The following is a 17,704-nucleotide window of genomic DNA, read 5'->3' on the forward strand; positions in this document are numbered from 1 at the left end:
TCTCCTGATGCAAAACTCTGGTGAAATTTGCATTTAATTTGTCTGTGGTGAAACTTCCTCATCTCGGACGAACACCCCTGCGAAAAGTTAAAATATCTCAATCATGAACATTCTATATTATATACGTTCTCTCTTCATACTTAGAAGGAAGTAAAATGTACAAAGGCTGTGACAGTGCTATTCCCATGCCCTCACAAAGATCACCACCCGCACTATTGTGAGGAATGGAGGAACTATTCTTCCAAAGGGTGCAGCTGTTCCTTGGTTGTTCTTTCATATTTTGAAATCCTAAAAATAAATGAAATTATAATATATGATACAAATTTAAGATATTACCCACTTTTTGTCCTTCCCAAATCAGTTGTGAGGGTTCCTCGGAATAGGACTGTAGGTTACATATTTATTGTAAAAGACAAATACTTATATTTATAATATCGCCTTTGAAAGAATAGTTCCTCTATTTTATTTCAATAAAATTATTGCAAAATTAAATAAATAAATAAATAAAACAACGTATTCGATTTTGTATTGTGAGGTTTGCTTTCAAACATCACAAATTTATGGGGAAATTGTGTGCATTTAAGCTTTTGAAATCACCTCTGCAGATGGAAAACCTTAGAAGTGTGGGTGTTGATTTTTGTGAGGGCATGTGAATAGGACTGTAAATTAAAAAATTGTTCAGATTAACTTGATTCATATTTTTAGAGAATGGTTATGTGTTGTTATGTATCGATAAGTTTTGTTACATTATAATTTCTGTTGCCAAAGTGTAATCGCCAATAAAAGTAACGAGATGCGTAATATAATTGTGTGAGTAGTATTCTCTCGTTGGTTTTGTCTGTTCGTTTGTTCAATATGTCTGATTCGCCTGTAACCAATAGACTTCGGGTTTATCGTTTGGTAAAAAGGGAATTTGTATGTGTTTTGTAAAAAATGGTAAACTTTTTGTGTTTTTACATTGCGAGTATTTGCAAAACATTCAAAGTTAATGGACATGTTACATTTTCGAAGTGAGCCAAACCAACAGAAAATTATACAAATCGTGTATTTAAGAAAAACAGTCGCAACAAAATCGTCGATATATTCAATATTGTGGCATAAGGGTGTTTGCCCCGAAAAAAGTGAACTGCGTTAATAAGTTGACAAAGATAAAAACAGTAAGATACTGCAATTATATATTTTTATACTCTGGAATTATTAATTCGCTGCTCAATTATTATATATGTTTGAAAATTCGAAGATCTACAAACAAAACACGTACATAAGGAATGAAAAATATTAATTGTTTCTATGCACAACTAATTTCACTAATTAAAATAAAAAAAAAATCACTATTTATTTGATAACAGTAGACATTTTACTTAGAATTCGTTCCACAAAGTTGTTTGGGAACGCTATTTAATATTTTACAGCTTTGTAAAGAATTTCTTAATGATAGAAAATGGTTTCAGTTGAATTTTCGAATGAAAATATTTATAACCACGTTTTTGTTTGTGAATGGGAGGACCTAGTAGTACATAAGGAAAATAAAGTACAGACACATTTTCGCTCTGCCTTTAATGAATTGTCTGGAACAGTATTTCTAAAATAAATTTACCTTATTAGACACGTCGGCATACTACTTTAAAATATCTATAATACGATTTTGTATGAGATCGACTTGGTCTGATGTGAATACAAAGTTTGGCGATGTACTGAAATTTAATAAGCATTGTATATAACATATTTCATTTACAATATGTAAATTTCATTGCGCTTGAGTGTGCGTGACCAAAAAATGAAAATTATATAAAAAATCAATGCACTTTTAATACTATATATAGGTTATAAGCCTTGAAAATTGTGAGATATGAAGCCAGCGAAAAGGAGAGAAATTAATATTTGATAATCATATATTTTATCTCAATGCCTACAATGAATGTTTATACTCTTATATCCTATCTCACTAAATAAAATGTTTTAATAATATCAAACCAGTATATACTGAATAGAATCTTTCGAGGTTTCAATAATGTGTAATTTCTTCACAAATCATAATTCCAGCGAAAACTGAACTATTTAATATGTATTATTATTATTACTAGAATTGTTTTTGCACATTTATATATGTATTTGACAATAAGGGACTTTTTAAAGATATGTGTATTAGATTTCCAGTTAATCAATATTTTATAAATTTGTCCAAACACAAGCATTTTTGGTTTCATTTGTTTATAATAATAGAATGGAATTTTTTTTTAAATAAATTAAAAATGTGGCCACTGGTAATTTAGTAATTATCACTTTAAAAACCTCCCACACTTTACATATTTGATAATTTTGACTTTTAAATTTATACTTTATAAATTTTTTGTACATACGTTTTAAACTGTGTACTTTATACCCTTACGTATATTAAAGATTTTGCTAGTTTTAACTTCAATATGGCCGATAAAACCACCACCATTCGGCAAAGTGTATACTTACTGAAAACAAGTTCGTTGAATTATCGTCATATGATTCTATAAACTGTTAAAAAAAGAGGGATGTTATGTGAAAGATAATATAAGTATTTTTATCTTGATGCTGGTATTTGTTATTTCTTAAATTTTTTAAATCTAAACTACTAAATCCAACACCTCATTCTTTTAAAAACATCTCTATTTCAGTTTTGCATTTTACCGCACATACATATGTATATATAATATATGTATGTATTTAGTTATTACACTTTAATTTAATTACAAAAGTTAATCAAATCAAATACAGAATTGGTTTGAAAACCATATACATATAATTCGTTATATTCATTTTATTGAAATCTACAGGCTTCTTTTTGCAATACACGCCAGTTCAAAAAGTTTTCAGGAAAACACCTTAGAAGTTGCAGTAGCTTGAAATTGTTTTACTCCCAAAACCCTTAATTAAAAAAGTCGACACCGCTTATCATAGAATTTATTCCATACAGATGTGTTCAAAATAACACTAGTGCTCTTGAAAAAAATATTTGGACTAAAAAGTGTATCCTGACAGAACATAAACATCAAGCACTCTTCAAGCAATACTTCTAAGGGTGTTCTGGGCGTAAAACACAAAGCATAAACTTCAAATGTGATTTATTCATTCACTTCAGTGTAGGTCAGCTATTTGCGTTGCTCAAAAAAAAGGAGTGTGAGCCAAACTAAAATGTAAAATTTAAAAGTAAGTAAAAGAAAAATAAAAACGATAAATGAAAAATTTAAGTAATTTTTTTTGTGAGAGGGGAAAACACCGCAGCGATGAAATAAGTAAAATCATTAAGAATCTTCGAAAAAACGGAACAACCAGACACAGAAAATTACACTTAGTTCATTATTTCTGACTAAAAAACATATTATGAAGGAAGGGTCGAATATACAGTTGTCCACAAAAAATATGGGGGTGACCACATGAGAAACATGACTCTTTTAATATTCATTAAAAAGTTTTTTTTTTAAGAATGTATTTTACTAAGGGTCTATTAATGTTTCCACATTTCATATATTTCAATTAAACATAAAATTTTATATCGCAGACTATATCAAAAAACCAAAAACTAGTTCCACAAAAAAAAGGAGTATTTTATGTACTACGAGGCCATTCTAAAATTTTAACATATAATGCTTCTAAAGTTTCACTTAATAATAAAATAATTAATATTTCGTTAAATAACCTCGGTTTTTTAAAACGGCATCTATGAGATCCTGGCAACTTTTTAATGGTATTCCTTTCCAAGCTTCTTTCACTACTTGCCATAAATCTTTCGAATTGGTTGGCCTCTCTTCAGCTACTCTTTTGTTGATATCGGTGTACAGGTTTTCTATGGGGTTGGGGTTAGGCCACTGCATAACCTGAACCCCGTTGGCCCTAAACCATTCTTTTGAGCTCTTGCTATAGTATGTTTAGGGTCATTATTCTGTTGATATACCCATATCAATGCCATATCCATGAGGCATACATATAGTAACATTACCTCATCTAACATTTAGACGTATGCCCCTTTTTTACTAGCATTTGATTAGAGCTATTTACAATTTCTTGGATATCTTTATAAGTTTCTCCTAGTTTTCTCTTTTTTTTATCGTTTCCCGCTATTCCTATGTACAATGCTTTCCTCTTCCCACTGGAGAAAAACCCAATGATTTAATGAATCAATAACTAAGTAGAATATTATTTATGTTAAGGATTATTTTCCAAACGAAATATCTAACACTCCCATTATTTTGTGGAAAGCAATAACAAGTGTCTCCGAGAACTAGCAAAGTTGAAGTAGAATAGCGCTCATCTCAATAAAAATGTGTTTTTATTATAATAATAATGTAATAATAAAAATTATTATTGGTATATAAAAGTACTTTGCATCACGTTAAATTATTCACCTTATTTTTAATAAATTTACATTAAAGTCATTAAAATGAGTCTGATTAAAAAAATTGAAATTTTGCAAAATGGTAGACTTTGAAAAATGAGCAAATTTTCTAAAAAGTTATATAATTTTTCCCCCGCCGAAATTGCACACAGAAAAATATACAAAATAAGCAGACAAGAAATCAAAGCAACTGCACCCAACTAGAAAAATGTAGTTCAAAACCGCGTTTAAAGGTAAAATGGTAGAGCTGATTGAACAGAGTAGACATTTAAGAAAGCTATAACTCAAAATTTATAATAATGTACATAATATTTTTTTTATTCTACAAAGAATGTGTATATGTTTTGGACAATTTTTCTATTTAATACATTTATTTTTTTCTTTTACATTTTAGACTATTTTTATAGACGCACAATTTAATTGAAGTCATGGCAACCAAAGTATCAGCAGCGGAGGGAACTTCTGCTTCGAGTGCATCCACATCGACAGGTGGTTTAAGCGGTAACATTACACCCGCTAGACGCTTACGTACTAGAACTTCGACTGGAGGCAATGTTAGTGGTGGAGATTCGGCCAAAAAGTCATCAAATTCTAACGGAAGCGAACGAAGTACGAGTTCTTCAGATTTTAATAAAAACAATGGAGGAAGTAATAACGCTACTCCTACTTCAGTTATAGGGGCTAGTTCGGGTGATGACAAGCTAAGTTCGAATAGCTGCAGTGGTACCAATTCCATCACTGGGTCAGGCAAAAAATATCATAATAGTTGTCCTCATCCAACAAATGACCGTGGTCGGGGTAAACCATTAACACACTTACAACCACATAGCTCGAGTACATTTAATTTGAATAAAACAGAAGAATTTCATTTTGATACACCGGTTGAGTGTCCCGTTTTTCGCCCTACGCACGAAGAATTCAAGAATCCACTAGCTTACATTAGTAAGATACGACCGATTGCGGAGAAATGTGGAATAGCTAAAATCTTACCCCCAGAATCGTGGTCACCACCATTTGCTGTCGATGTAGACAAATTAAAATTTACACCACGGGTACAGCGGCTCAACGAATTAGAAGCAAAAACTCGAGTGAAACTTAATTTTTTAGACCAAATTGCCAAATTTTGGGAACTACAGGGTTCTTCTTTAAAAATACCAATGGTTGAACGTAAAGCATTAGATTTATATACCTTACATCGGATTGTCCAAGAAGAAGGAGGTATGGAACAAACAACAAAAGAACGTAAATGGGCAAAAGTTGCAAATCGTATGTCGTATCCATCTAGCAAAAGCGTTGGAGCAACCTTAAAAGCCCATTACGAGCGGATACTTCATCCATTTGAGGTTTATACATCTGGTAAAGTGTTGGGAGCTGGGGCGGGAGCCAGCGCTAGCGTGGATGCAGTGAAGCTTGAAGATGGTACGGATTATAAGACACACGAAATACCAACTCGCCAACAAATTACACCCCCAAACGAAAATAACGCTCGACGGTCTAAACGCTTTGCCAATTCTAGCGCCAATTGTGGATTGAACAATTCGGCATCACGTAATATTGTTAAGATTGAAACAAAGGAGGATTTTAAGCGGGATCTCTTAAATTGTTTTAATGCTGCTGGTACTTCGTCGTCTGCCAGTGGGGCTCGCGGTCAAGCTGGTGGCACATCTTCCACAAATTTGATTGCTCTAAAGAAAGCGCCCGATCCTCAAATAGTTGATCCATTAATGAAGTATATTTGCCACATATGCAATCGTGGTGATGTGGAAGAATCAATGCTATTGTGTGACGGATGTGACGATAGCTATCATACATTTTGCTTGTTGCCACCATTGTCCAGCATTCCTAAAGGTAAGTACATCAAGATAATATTAATATCACCAATAATAAATTTATGAAATGAATATTAATTGAAGAAATTACACAACCACATCATAAATAATTTCAAGGTAACTTTTTGTAAAATATGGACATGATATATACGTAATTAGCAAATAAATTTTTATTTGTTCATACTTTCAGGAGAATGGCTTTGCCCACGCTGTGTTGTAGAAGAAGTTAGTAAGCCTACTGAAGCCTTTGGCTTTGAGCAGGCAGAACGAGAGTATACATTGCAGCAATTTGGACAAATGGCTGACCAGTTTAAAACGGATTATTTTCGAAAGCCAGTTCATATGGTCCCAACAAATTTAGTGGAGCGTGAATTTTGGCGCATTGTGTCATCGATTGATGAAGATGTAACAGTAGAATATGGAGCTGATTTGCATACCATGGATCATGGGTCGGGGTTTCCAACAAAAAGCTCTTTATATTTACTTCCAGGGGATCAGGAATACGCCGAATCTAGTTGGAATTTAAATAACTTACCATTACTGGAAGACTCAATTTTGGGCCATATCAATGCTGATATCAGTGGAATGAATGCACCCTGGATGTATGTAGGAATGTGTTTTGCCGCTTTTTGCTGGCATAACGAAGACCACTGGAGTTACTCCATTAACTATTTGCATTGGGGAGAACCAAAAACTTGGTACGGTGTTCCGGGCTATTGGGCAGAACAATTTGAAGAAACAATGAAACAGGCAGCTCCGGAACTTTTTGCATCGCAGCCGGATTTATTGCATCAGCTAGTGACCATAATGAATCCGAACATTTTAATGAATAATGGAGTTCCTGTTTATCGAACTGATCAAAATGCTGGAGAATTTGTCATAACATTTCCCCGTGCATATCATGCAGGATTTAATCAGGGCTACAACTTTGCTGAAGCTGTGAATTTCGCTCCCGCTGATTGGTTGAAGATGGGTCGGGAGTGTGTTAATCACTATTCAATGTTGCGTCGTTTTTGCGTTTTTTCTCACGATGAGTTAGTATGTAAAATGGCACTAGAACCAGCCAAACTTACATTTGGCATTGCAACAGCTTGCTATATCGACATGGCAGAAATGGTAGACTCCGAAAAGAAGCTTCGAAAATCTTTGTTGGAATGGGGTGTTACTCGCGCTGAGCGAAAAGCATTCGAACTTGTTCCAGACGATGAGCGACATTGTCAAGAATGCAATACTACCTGTTTTTTGTCTGCTGTATCTTGTGAATGCACCAAGTCAATCGTTTGTCTTCGCCATTACACAATTCTGTGTGATTGCATTCCAGAAAAACACACTCTTCTTTACAGATATACACTAGACGAAATGCCATTAATGCTTCAAAAGCTTAAAGCCAAAGCACAAAGTTTTGAACGTTGGTTATCACGATGTCGCGACATTATGGATGCTAATACGCCCACTTCTGCGCCATTAGCTGAATTACAGGAATTGTGCAAGGAAGCTGAAATTAAGAAATTTCCGTCATCGTTACTAATAGATCGCCTGAATTCAGCTATAGTCGAAGCCGAAAAATGCGTAACTGTCATTCAACAACTCGGAATAAACAAGGTAAATTTATTTGGCATGTTTTATATATTATATTTCTAAAATTATATTATTAATTAATTATATATAAATACATATCGTCACCTGAAATGCAAAATAACGTATCATCAAAAAATTCGAAATTGAGTGTCTTATTGATTACGTTTCACTACTTCAAATTACATACATAATATTACATATGTTCAACATTTTCAGGTTCTGCGGTCAGATATAAACCAGTTTTAACCAATATTAAAATCTTGTTTCACTCATGTTCCATTTTATTTCATGTTTCATTCATGCCACTGTAAATTTCCGAAAATGTTGTTACGTTATTTTGCATTTCAGGTGACGATATATAACATATAAAATACAGCTATGGGCAAAGATTTCACTTCCATTCATAATTAGAAATGTTACTGTTACTTGTAAGAGAGCGATATTTCCGAAAATTTGTTATTAGGAGATTAGGAGCCTCTTTAACCGCGTAGGAAAAATAAAGTTAAATGAAAAATTGGACAAAGAAAATTTACAATTTGCAACTAGCTTTGGGCAGGAGTAGAAGATGAATGGAACTCGATTCCTTTGGACAGATGCAAAAGTTAATAGAGAGCTTGCCATGAAGCTGTAATGCGGTGATTAGGAATAACGATTATTCCACAAAGTATTAACCTGGGCAAATATAATATCAAAGAGTTTCATGTCACTTGTTAATAATTTTTATTTGGCTTTATAGATCTTTTAAAGTGCGCTAAATACGTGTCCAAGTCAATTTTGACTTAAGAATGAAAACTGAGCCAAACATTGTATATATATTATAAGAAACTAAGTATTTTGAAATATTTTAGTTTTTAGTGAAGTAACAAATAGCTTTTGTGCAAAATAACGGGTTTGCTTTCTTTAACTGTGACGTTATTAAGTATTATATCTCACATTAAGAAAGTGCGCTAAATTTTTGTCCATAGCTGTATATACGTATATGTATATGTATATAACGACCAACCCGATGTGTAGCAAAAGAGTTGCGCTAAATTAAAGCATTAAGTCAATTAATCTTTTATAGTGATCACTTTGTCTAGGAGTAATAAGTTACTACGAATAAGAAATCAAGGGTATGATCGAAGAATGAATGTATAAGTTTAGAATTATACAAATGTTCCATTACATCATGCAAAAATACTCAATTTTTTAAATGATAAAAGAAAAAAAACTGGCACCTATTATAAATCAGCTGTTGCATTGTTTTCGTTCATAGTACATACAATACAATAAACTTTTTAAACTCTTACGAAAATAATATTTCTTGTACTTTTGGGTCTAAGTAAGCGTTCATAACATCTACGAATGCTTTTAACCTGGGTAGGAAATCTTCAACAACTAACATCCTCATTTCATTCTCTGATGAGGATGAGGATGCATCGACCAACTCATTTGAAATTTTCAATAATGATTTTAATAAAATTGGCCGGCTTATTTTACTTTGTGCATAAACTTTCAGAAACCGTGAACAAAAATTCACGGGGCAATAGATAGATAGATAAATGTTATGAGGTAATGCACCGCGACCTAGGGTCTATTGTGCCCTCTACGATATCACATGTCTTCCCAGAGTCCCAGCAGCCTTAATAGCTCTAGGAGTTTCCCGGGCGCTACTGAGGTGATGTGATCCCTGCTGATATATATGGAATCCAGGGCCTTAAGCCTTTTTCCACAGATTGCTGGGCAATTCAGGATTAGGTGTGCTGGTGTTTCCTGTTCCAGGTCACAGAACCGGCAGTTAGCACAGGAGACTATGCCCATGTTGGACAAGTGCTTCCTGAGCCTGCAGTGCCCTGTGTAAATTGCGACGAGGAGACGGAATTTGTCACGGGGGAGGTGAATAAGTTTCTTGAACCTGGAGAGACTGCACCCCCCAGGTAGCAGTTTGACGTGGCGCATGCCTGATGATTGTTGCCAATGCCGTTCTCTCTCCGTTCTTTCCTCCGTGCGGAGCAGCTCCTTAAAAGTGTGGGATCCTACCGCTATGAATGGTTCTGGTCCCATCACATTGGACGCTGCCGTAGCGCGGGCCAGTTCGTCGGCCTTCTCGTTTCCTTCTATTCCTTTGTGCCCTGGCACCCAAATTAGGTGCACCCGGTTGCACAAGGACAGGCGGTTTAGCCTTTCTATGCATTCCTCAACTATTTTCTTCGTTGTGCCGTCCTTTGGGAGGAGGACTAGCGGTGTGCTTTCCGCCAGTACGTCCATCCGTCTGGAGGACATCAACTTTCCTCTACCGCAGCCTTCTGCTGACATTAGCAGCATGGTGTGGTTTGCTGCTTGTTTTATCACCTCGTGCAGCGGTGTGAGCTCCAATATGACTTCCAGTGCCACAGTGGGGCATGTGTGCATTGCCCCCGAAGCACAGACACAGGCAAGTCTTTGCAGCTTTGATAGTCTACGGATCACCGAAGACTGAGCTGCTTTGGTGGCCTAAGCCACCGCTCCATAGGTGATAATAGGCCTTACTATCATGATATACAGCCAATAATGATTTGAGGGGGTATAACAACACCTTGTGAAAGGAACATTATGTTATTGAACCTGAAAACATAATGAGAAAAAAACCACAAATTTGATAGCCCGAGCATAGGGCAGCAAAATTGCCAGATTTTTGTGAAAAAAAATAAAACGCTTAATTTATTTCCAAATCACCAAAAAATAAATATAATAAAATCGGCAAAACTTTAAATTCGTATGCACAAACATATCTATCAAAATACATGCAAATATCGAATTTTTGCTTTAATAAATCGTTACGATAGCTTAATTAATTAAAGGCTTTAACTTACGACTAAACAACAAAAAACGTTAACTTCGGCAGCAACCAAGCTATATACATTTCACAGTTGCATTTTTTATGCTCTAAAAGGGTATAAAAAGATCTTTATCTTGATTTTAATCGGTTTTTATATAAGCTGTACATATATGTACATTTATATACATGAGGATTGCACCGCGACCTTGGTCTATTGCGCCCTCTCCTAAATCACAAAGGCTCACATAGTCCCAACATATTGATAAAGTCCAATATTCTGCTGGGTGCTAGCGAAGCGATGTGATCCCTATTTGGAAACATGGATACAAGGGCCTTAAGCCTAAGCCTGCGTCTACAGACTGATGTGCAGTCGATAAGCTGTAAGCGATTTTTATATTATAAGCTGTTAAAAATTTCGTGAAGAAACCTTCTCAATATATACCTATATACTTTTACATAGAACTAGAAATATATTGTCCTAAGATATTTTAGATGTTCTCGAATTAAAAAAGCTCTAAAATGCACATATATAGAAATATTAGAATAATTATATAAAACAAAGATTTATGATGATTATCCGAAAATACTGATATTTTTATTTTAAATACATAATTTTCTTCAAAAGGTTCGTACACGCTCCGACAATAACCAGGAAGCAGCTCAATACAAGCTTACCATGGAGGAATTAGAGCTGTTTGTGCAAGAAATTAACAATTTGTGTTGTATTATAGAGGAAGGCACTTCCGTAAGAGAGCTTCTTTCTCTTGGTAAACAATTTTTGGAACGTGCAAATGTACTATTAAATAGATCAATTCATTTATTGGAAGAACCTGAAATAGATCAATTAATAAGTGAGGGGAACTCACTTCGAATAGAACTGCCGCAGATGAATCAATTATACATCCGTCTAAAACAAATAAAATGGTATAAACGTTCACAAGGTTTGCGAAACGGCAATACTAAATTGACATATAGTGATATAAAGAACTTGCTGAATAGCGCAGCAGCTGAAGTGGATCCAACAGATCCAATAATAGATAAGGAAATGAGAAAATTACAAGAAATCGGCGCTGCAATAGAAGCTTGGGAAAAGCAGGCGACGCGATATTTTCGATGTACAACACAACAACATGAATTAGCTGACATTGAACAGTTTTTAAAAACATCTGCTGATTTAGAAGGTCAAGTTCCCTCGTATATAACATTAAAAGATGCATTGCGAAAAGCTAAAGAGTGGTTACATTCGGTAGAACAGTTGCAGACCAACGATCATTTTCCCTATTGTCATACTCTTGAAGCAATAGTTGAAAGAGGTAAATGTATTCCTATACAACTTGAAGAATTAAAACGCATGCAGGGTCATTTGAATAGCGCTCATGAGTGGAAAGACAATACTGCGCGCGTCTTTTTGAAAAAGCAAACATTCTATACATTACTCGAAGTGTTGATGCCCCGTTCCGAATCTGTCATAATTGACTCAGATTTAAAACAGCCATTTGAAGATGGGTTTGTAAAGGAAATGAATCCCGCTCAAATAGTAGATTCTTTTAAGAAAGCTGAAGAGAAAGAATTACGAGATATGCGCGAACTTAGGCGACAGAATATGTCAAAAAATCCATTAAAAGACCTATATTGTCTGTGTAAATCTCCGTTTCAAGGAGTAATGTTTAATTGCCAGCTCTGCCGTGATTGGTTCCATGAGGATTGTGTGCCGCCACAAATGGGAATATCAAATATAACGTCGGGTAGTAATTTTATATCACGCCCAAAGTGGCTTTGTCCGTCATGTGTTCGATCAAAGCGACCGCGGCTCGAAATTATTCTGCCACTTCTGGTGTCATTGCAACGTTTGCCTATACGTTTACCGGAAGATGAGGCATTGCGTTGTTTAGCGGAACGCGCCATGAATTGGCAAGATCGTGCCCGTAAGGTGTTGACTAGTCCAGATGTAACCGCCGCACTTGAAGCAATTTTCGCGCAACAACGTAAACAAAAACGAAAGGGTGTTGGTATAACTGCGATTTTAGGAAGAAGTAATTCTCATAAGCAGCTACGACGTAGAAGTATTCGTAATTCCAAAGACAATGCGCCGAATTCAGATAATCCAGATAGTACCGATGATGATGACGAAGGAGACCGATTACACATTGTTGAAGATTCGTTAAGTAATGAGGAAGAAGATTTAAGTAATGTTGAAACAGCACCGCCAACTGAGTTGCAAAAGCTATTGTCGGATTGTGAGAAAGAAAATCTAAATGACTTAATGATGGAAGGAGATCTCCTTGAAGTGTCCTTAGACGAGTCATTGGAATTATGGCGTATTTTATCAGCTATTCAACCAATTTGTGCTGCAGAAGCAGCCGCATTGCAAAAGCAACATCAAATACAAAAACAATCTGTTCAACAGGCTTCAAACGTTAACTCAGCTGCTGAAGATTCAAACGACAGTTTATTAGTTCAGAGTAGCCCTAACAGCAATAGTGGCAGTGTTAGTGGTCGGAACCCCACCGGTGCTAATAAAAAGCGTCGCTCAGTAGAACCACTTAATAGCAGTTGTCCACTGCCACGTAAAAAGACTGCAACTCCCAATAAACCCTACAGTTCTTCAGCTAAAAAGACAACACGAAAATCTACAATTGATGCTAATAGTAAAGTACTGCAAGCAGATGATGCTCCTGATAGTAAACTATCAAATGGTGGAAGCGGGAGTACAAACTCAAACACGCTTTCAGGACAAAAGAAGCGGAAACGCGTTGGAGCCAGTTCGAACATCAGTACTAATGTTACCTGTCAAAAAAAGCACTCTCAACGTAGTCAAACAGAGCAACAAGAAGATGATGAAGAAGAGTGCCGCGCAGAAAACTGTCATAAACCAACTGGCCGTGAAGTTGATTGGGTACAATGTGATGGCGGTTGCAATGAATGGTTCCATATGTACTGCGTTGGTCTAAATAGAAGTCAAATTAAAGCCGATGATGATTACTTCTGCATACGTTGCTCCAGAACGATGGCTATATCGACAGTCGTGGCAAGTGGCGCTAATAGTAGTAACCATTCTGTAATTGAGTCCAGTGCAACATCCACAGCAATGCCCATTATTAGTACAAGCGGCAATAATAGTAATGCGTTAAGTACAGGGACATCTGCACCACAACAACAACCATCGACAAATAGCGCTGTTGCATCATCTAAGGGCAGAGCTCAAGCTACGCGTTAAGTTCTTAATACATATAATTTTAAATACATAAATAAATTTTCATATTTTCCTGCATTTTGGATTTGCGAAGCAGAATAAGTAAACCTGAGTCCTCATTGTGCTAATTTTTTAATTAAGCAAATGCAAAACCAACTTAACTCTTAAAAAAATTTACATATATGATATTTTCAACTATATGGAACGCTTTAGAATAATATGCATTATATTCTTCCCTTTAGCTATTTTAGTGCATTATAAAAGTTTATTTCAAGACTGCAATGCTGCACATTCAACAAAAACAGCTGGATTCCGACTTGACATCCTTTGTTTTATAATAGAATCCATTTATAAAAGAAAAAATGGGTTTCACCCTTTTTGAAGGAAGCTATTTGGGATTAACATTTTTGATTCAATGCCTGTCTTTTTTTTTTCTTACGATAAAAATAATAAAAATTGAGACCATATTTATTTATTTTATTTTTTTTATTTTGTTAGTAATCCATAATTATTTTTATAATTATTTGGTAAAAGTTTTATATTGAAAATATTCGATTTTGCGTCCTTCATTTTTTTAATTATTATTGCGACGATACGGCTTGCAAATATCAAACAGCAATTAATCGACATACATGTGTATATACTTCTTTGGCGTGAGTAATTCCAGTCTGCTATTTGTACATACATTACACAATAAATGCATATATTTGCCACTTCTATATAATAGTCTTAAAACTGTATATCTTTAAAAACGTAATGTAAAAACGTGTTATCTAAATGGCTTTAAATGCCATATACATATACATATATGTATAATTTATAAGGCCTAACATGGTGATTTAAATTTTTTTCTGTTCCTTATTTCCATAACATAAGCATATTTATGTATGCCATAAAAATTAATTATTTCAAGAATCTATTTGAAAACACCCTACTTAAATTTACGTATATAAGATATTTTCGCAGAGGAATGTATTTTATTTCTAGATTTTCCTACTAAAGTCCCTTGTGAGAATATAATGTCAGGAAATTTGAGGTTTAATGCTATAAAGCATTTGATTTGCTGGATAATTTGGTCTTTTAATAATACATATATGTACATATATGAACTTGCAACATATTAATATTGTTATAAGTTATTTTAAGATTTAGTATGTTCGTATACATAAACACACGTGTAATAATTTACTCAATTGAATGTCTTTTTAATTTAATGAAGGTACTAACCATTAAACGTTAATCGCAGTATACTTTCTTTTAATCATACATATTAATTAGTTAAAAGTATTAACTTCAATTCAGTGAGAAACACATTTACTAATATAGCAAGATTAAGATTGTGATTAAATTAGCTCTTTTACTTTGCATTTTCAAATAGATCAGATATTTGAAAAGGACTTGTTTAATAAAATATAAGATTTTTCTTTGTAAATGGATAGTCCATAAATATGAATTTTTGAGCGCAATAAAATATTGCAAATATTTTTATACAGAATAAAAATATTGGACTTTTTCGGAAATGCAGTAAATACTGGTACATTGCGCAGTTTGCACTGATTTTCTGCCGGCTGATGCCCTTGCATGGAACTCCCTGACGAGTTACATAGTAACCAAAAATAAATGATCGATTTCAATTAAAAAGGTACAAAAAAAAGATATTTATTAATTGCGACTAACTAGCACAGTTGGCTTTGCTGTAAAGTTTTGTGCAACTACTTTTCAAATGTTGCAAGTTTTATGCGTTTATGCGTGTTCAGTACGATATTGATGTTTTTTCGAATTTTCAATATCGGCAAAGATACTAGGTTTGCTTTTTCGAACAAATTTCATCATGCATACTGCGCAGTTTGCATCACCGTAAGCGTCCATTAATATTTTTTTTAAATACATGTATACTACTTACTATATCTACGTTAAATGGAAATTGAATAACTTATGAATATAATCGTTAAATTAGCGCATATTATGTCAAACGTATGACCTGAATTAAAACAATATTTTTTTTTTCAAAATCATAACAATTAATTGTTACTGTCTAATTAACTGAGTGCAATTGTATCAATTTCAATAAATACTGTCATGAGCGCACCAAATATCCAAAATACGTTTACATTGGTATGTGCAATGAAGCTTCATTTCGCTTTTTTTTTTTTTATATAGTTTTTCTTTTTACCACTAAAATCGAAAAAAACTTACAAAGACTCATATACTGCTTTGTTATTTTTAATATACATAAGTATATGGAATAAAAATTGCACTAAACCTATGCAAACAATAACAAAGTAATATATATATATATATATATATATATATATATGTATATATATTTATATATATAATGTAGAGAGTAAGAATTTCATGTAATTCTTTACAATAAATAAATCAAGTAGTAATTAAATAATTGTTATATTTGATTATCTCTTTAGTTAAGTGATTATAGTTAAAATTTTACATTTTTCTGACGGTGCAATAGACGCTTATGTAGTTAATTTAACAAGTGGAACATTTTGATGTCCTGTGCTCATTTAGAAATGAGAAAGATAATGGAATTTCAAAATATATGCTCCGCATTTTCACTACTGTTACCACAGAAAGAGCAAGTAACTCCATTGTGATGACCATACCTATGCAGGTACTCTCTGAAACATCCATGTCCTGTCAGAAACAACGTCATGTAAAAGTCTATCATGCTTTTGTTCCAACCATTCTTGTACATTTCCGAATTATCGCTACCATCTTCCCTTTGTTGTTGTGTCCGAACGATTTTTCCATTCCTCTATGCTTTCTTGTCTTTCCTCTTTTCGCTCTGTCATTGTCAGCTTTCTGTCTATAATTTTGCTCTTGTCATAGATCCGCTTCAGTTCTCGAGCCATTATGTCTGGCGTCATTGCCCCAGATATAATGCTAGCGGCTTCATGAGATACCGCGCGGAATGCGCTAATAGTTCTAATTGCGCTTAGCCGGAACACTGATTGTGTCATTCTTGCATATGTTTTTTTAATTAGTTTTGGTCCCCATACAGGTGCGGCATACGTTAAGATTGACTGGCTAACCTTGCTCAAGTGTTCTGCTGCTTTGTTTTGGACCTCCTAAGTTGGTCATAATTCTGGATAGGGCCGCATTTACACGGGCAGCTTTTTCGCAGACTTTCTAAATAAGAACTTTGTAGCTCAGTCTGGCGACGATAATTACACCAAGGTACTTTAGTACTGATAGTGTTCTAATGCTGTGTCCGTCAATGTTTAGGGAGATATTCTGTAGTTTTTTCTGCTTGCAATAAGCACTGTTTCCGTTTTTTGTTCCGAGAGTTGAAGTTTTGAGCTATGTAGGCAGTGTTTTATTTTTGGTGCCGTTTCACTACATATGCTCTGAATTTGGTGGAGTTCTTTGGCCAGTATGGTTACCGCTATATCATCGGCGTATCCGATAATCTGGACTTCTTTAGGTAGCGGGAGGCGTTATATTCCATCATACAGGACACTCCCCAATACAATATGGACCCAATGCGGAACCTTGTGGCACACCACCAGTTACCGTATACTCTTTTGGACCTTCGTCTGTGTCATAGAGCAGCAGCATTTTGGACAAACAGCTCTGTTTGATGCTCAACAAGTAAGTTAGTATTTTTTTCGCGAATTAAATGCGTTTTTCACATCAAGCGTTATGACCGCGCAGTATTCTTTATTGCCGTATTTTCCGCAATACCTGTGAGCTTCTTAATTGCGTTAACAGTTGAGTGTTTTTTGCGGAAGCCGTATTGGTTATTTGATAGACTGCAGGCCTCCCCTTCTAGGTAACTTTCTAGTCGGACACAGATAATGCACTCCAGCATGTTTCCCATTGTGTCGATCATGCATAGTGGGTGGTAAGAGCTCGGTTCCCCTGCTGGTTTATTTGCCTTCTGCAATAGCGCTAGACGTTGCATTTTCTATATCCTGGGG

General features: G+C 34.7%; 1 protein-coding gene across 2 annotated transcripts; it reads left to right on the forward strand.

Annotated features, from left to right (window-relative positions):
- The first annotated feature begins 792 nt into the window (after positions 1 to 792).
- LOC120781865 (lysine-specific demethylase lid) lies at positions 793 to 14,230 on the forward strand. 2 transcript variants are annotated; one of them, XM_040114087.1, is made up of 5 exons: positions 793 to 1,157; positions 4,761 to 4,975; positions 5,039 to 6,214; positions 6,386 to 7,797; positions 11,196 to 14,230. In XM_040114087.1, the coding sequence occupies exons 2-5, from the start codon at positions 4,795 to 4,797 to the stop codon at positions 13,785 to 13,787; spliced, it is 5,361 nt and encodes a 1,786-aa protein (XP_039970021.1). In that variant the 5' UTR covers positions 793 to 1,157; positions 4,761 to 4,794; the 3' UTR covers positions 13,788 to 14,230. The 2 variants fall into 2 exon arrangements, with proteins under 2 accessions (XP_039970021.1, XP_039970020.1); XM_040114086.1 differs by having other exon boundaries at positions 794 to 1,157; positions 4,761 to 6,214.
- The last annotated feature ends 3,474 nt before the right edge of the window (positions 14,231 to 17,704 follow it).

Source organism: Bactrocera tryoni, unplaced genomic scaffold (assembly GCF_016617805.1).
Source record: "Bactrocera tryoni isolate S06 unplaced genomic scaffold, CSIRO_BtryS06_freeze2 scaffold_7, whole genome shotgun sequence".
NCBI classification, from domain to species: domain Eukaryota; kingdom Metazoa; phylum Arthropoda; class Insecta; order Diptera; family Tephritidae; genus Bactrocera; species Bactrocera tryoni.

What these genes read in the sequence shown, in the direction of transcription:
- LOC120781865 (XM_040114086.1), top strand. Translation starts at nt 4,795, where the DNA reads ATGGCAACCAAAGTATCAGCAGCGGAGGGAACTTCTGCTTCGAGTGCA. An exon ending in ATTGTCCAGCATTCCTAAAG is followed by an intron (nt 6,215 to 6,385) that starts GTAAGTACATCA and finishes TCATACTTTCAG; the next exon opens with GAGAATGGCTTTGCCCACGC. An exon ending in AACAACTCGGAATAAACAAG is followed by an intron (nt 7,798 to 11,195) that starts GTAAATTTATTT and finishes TTTCTTCAAAAG; the next exon opens with GTTCGTACACGCTCCGACAA.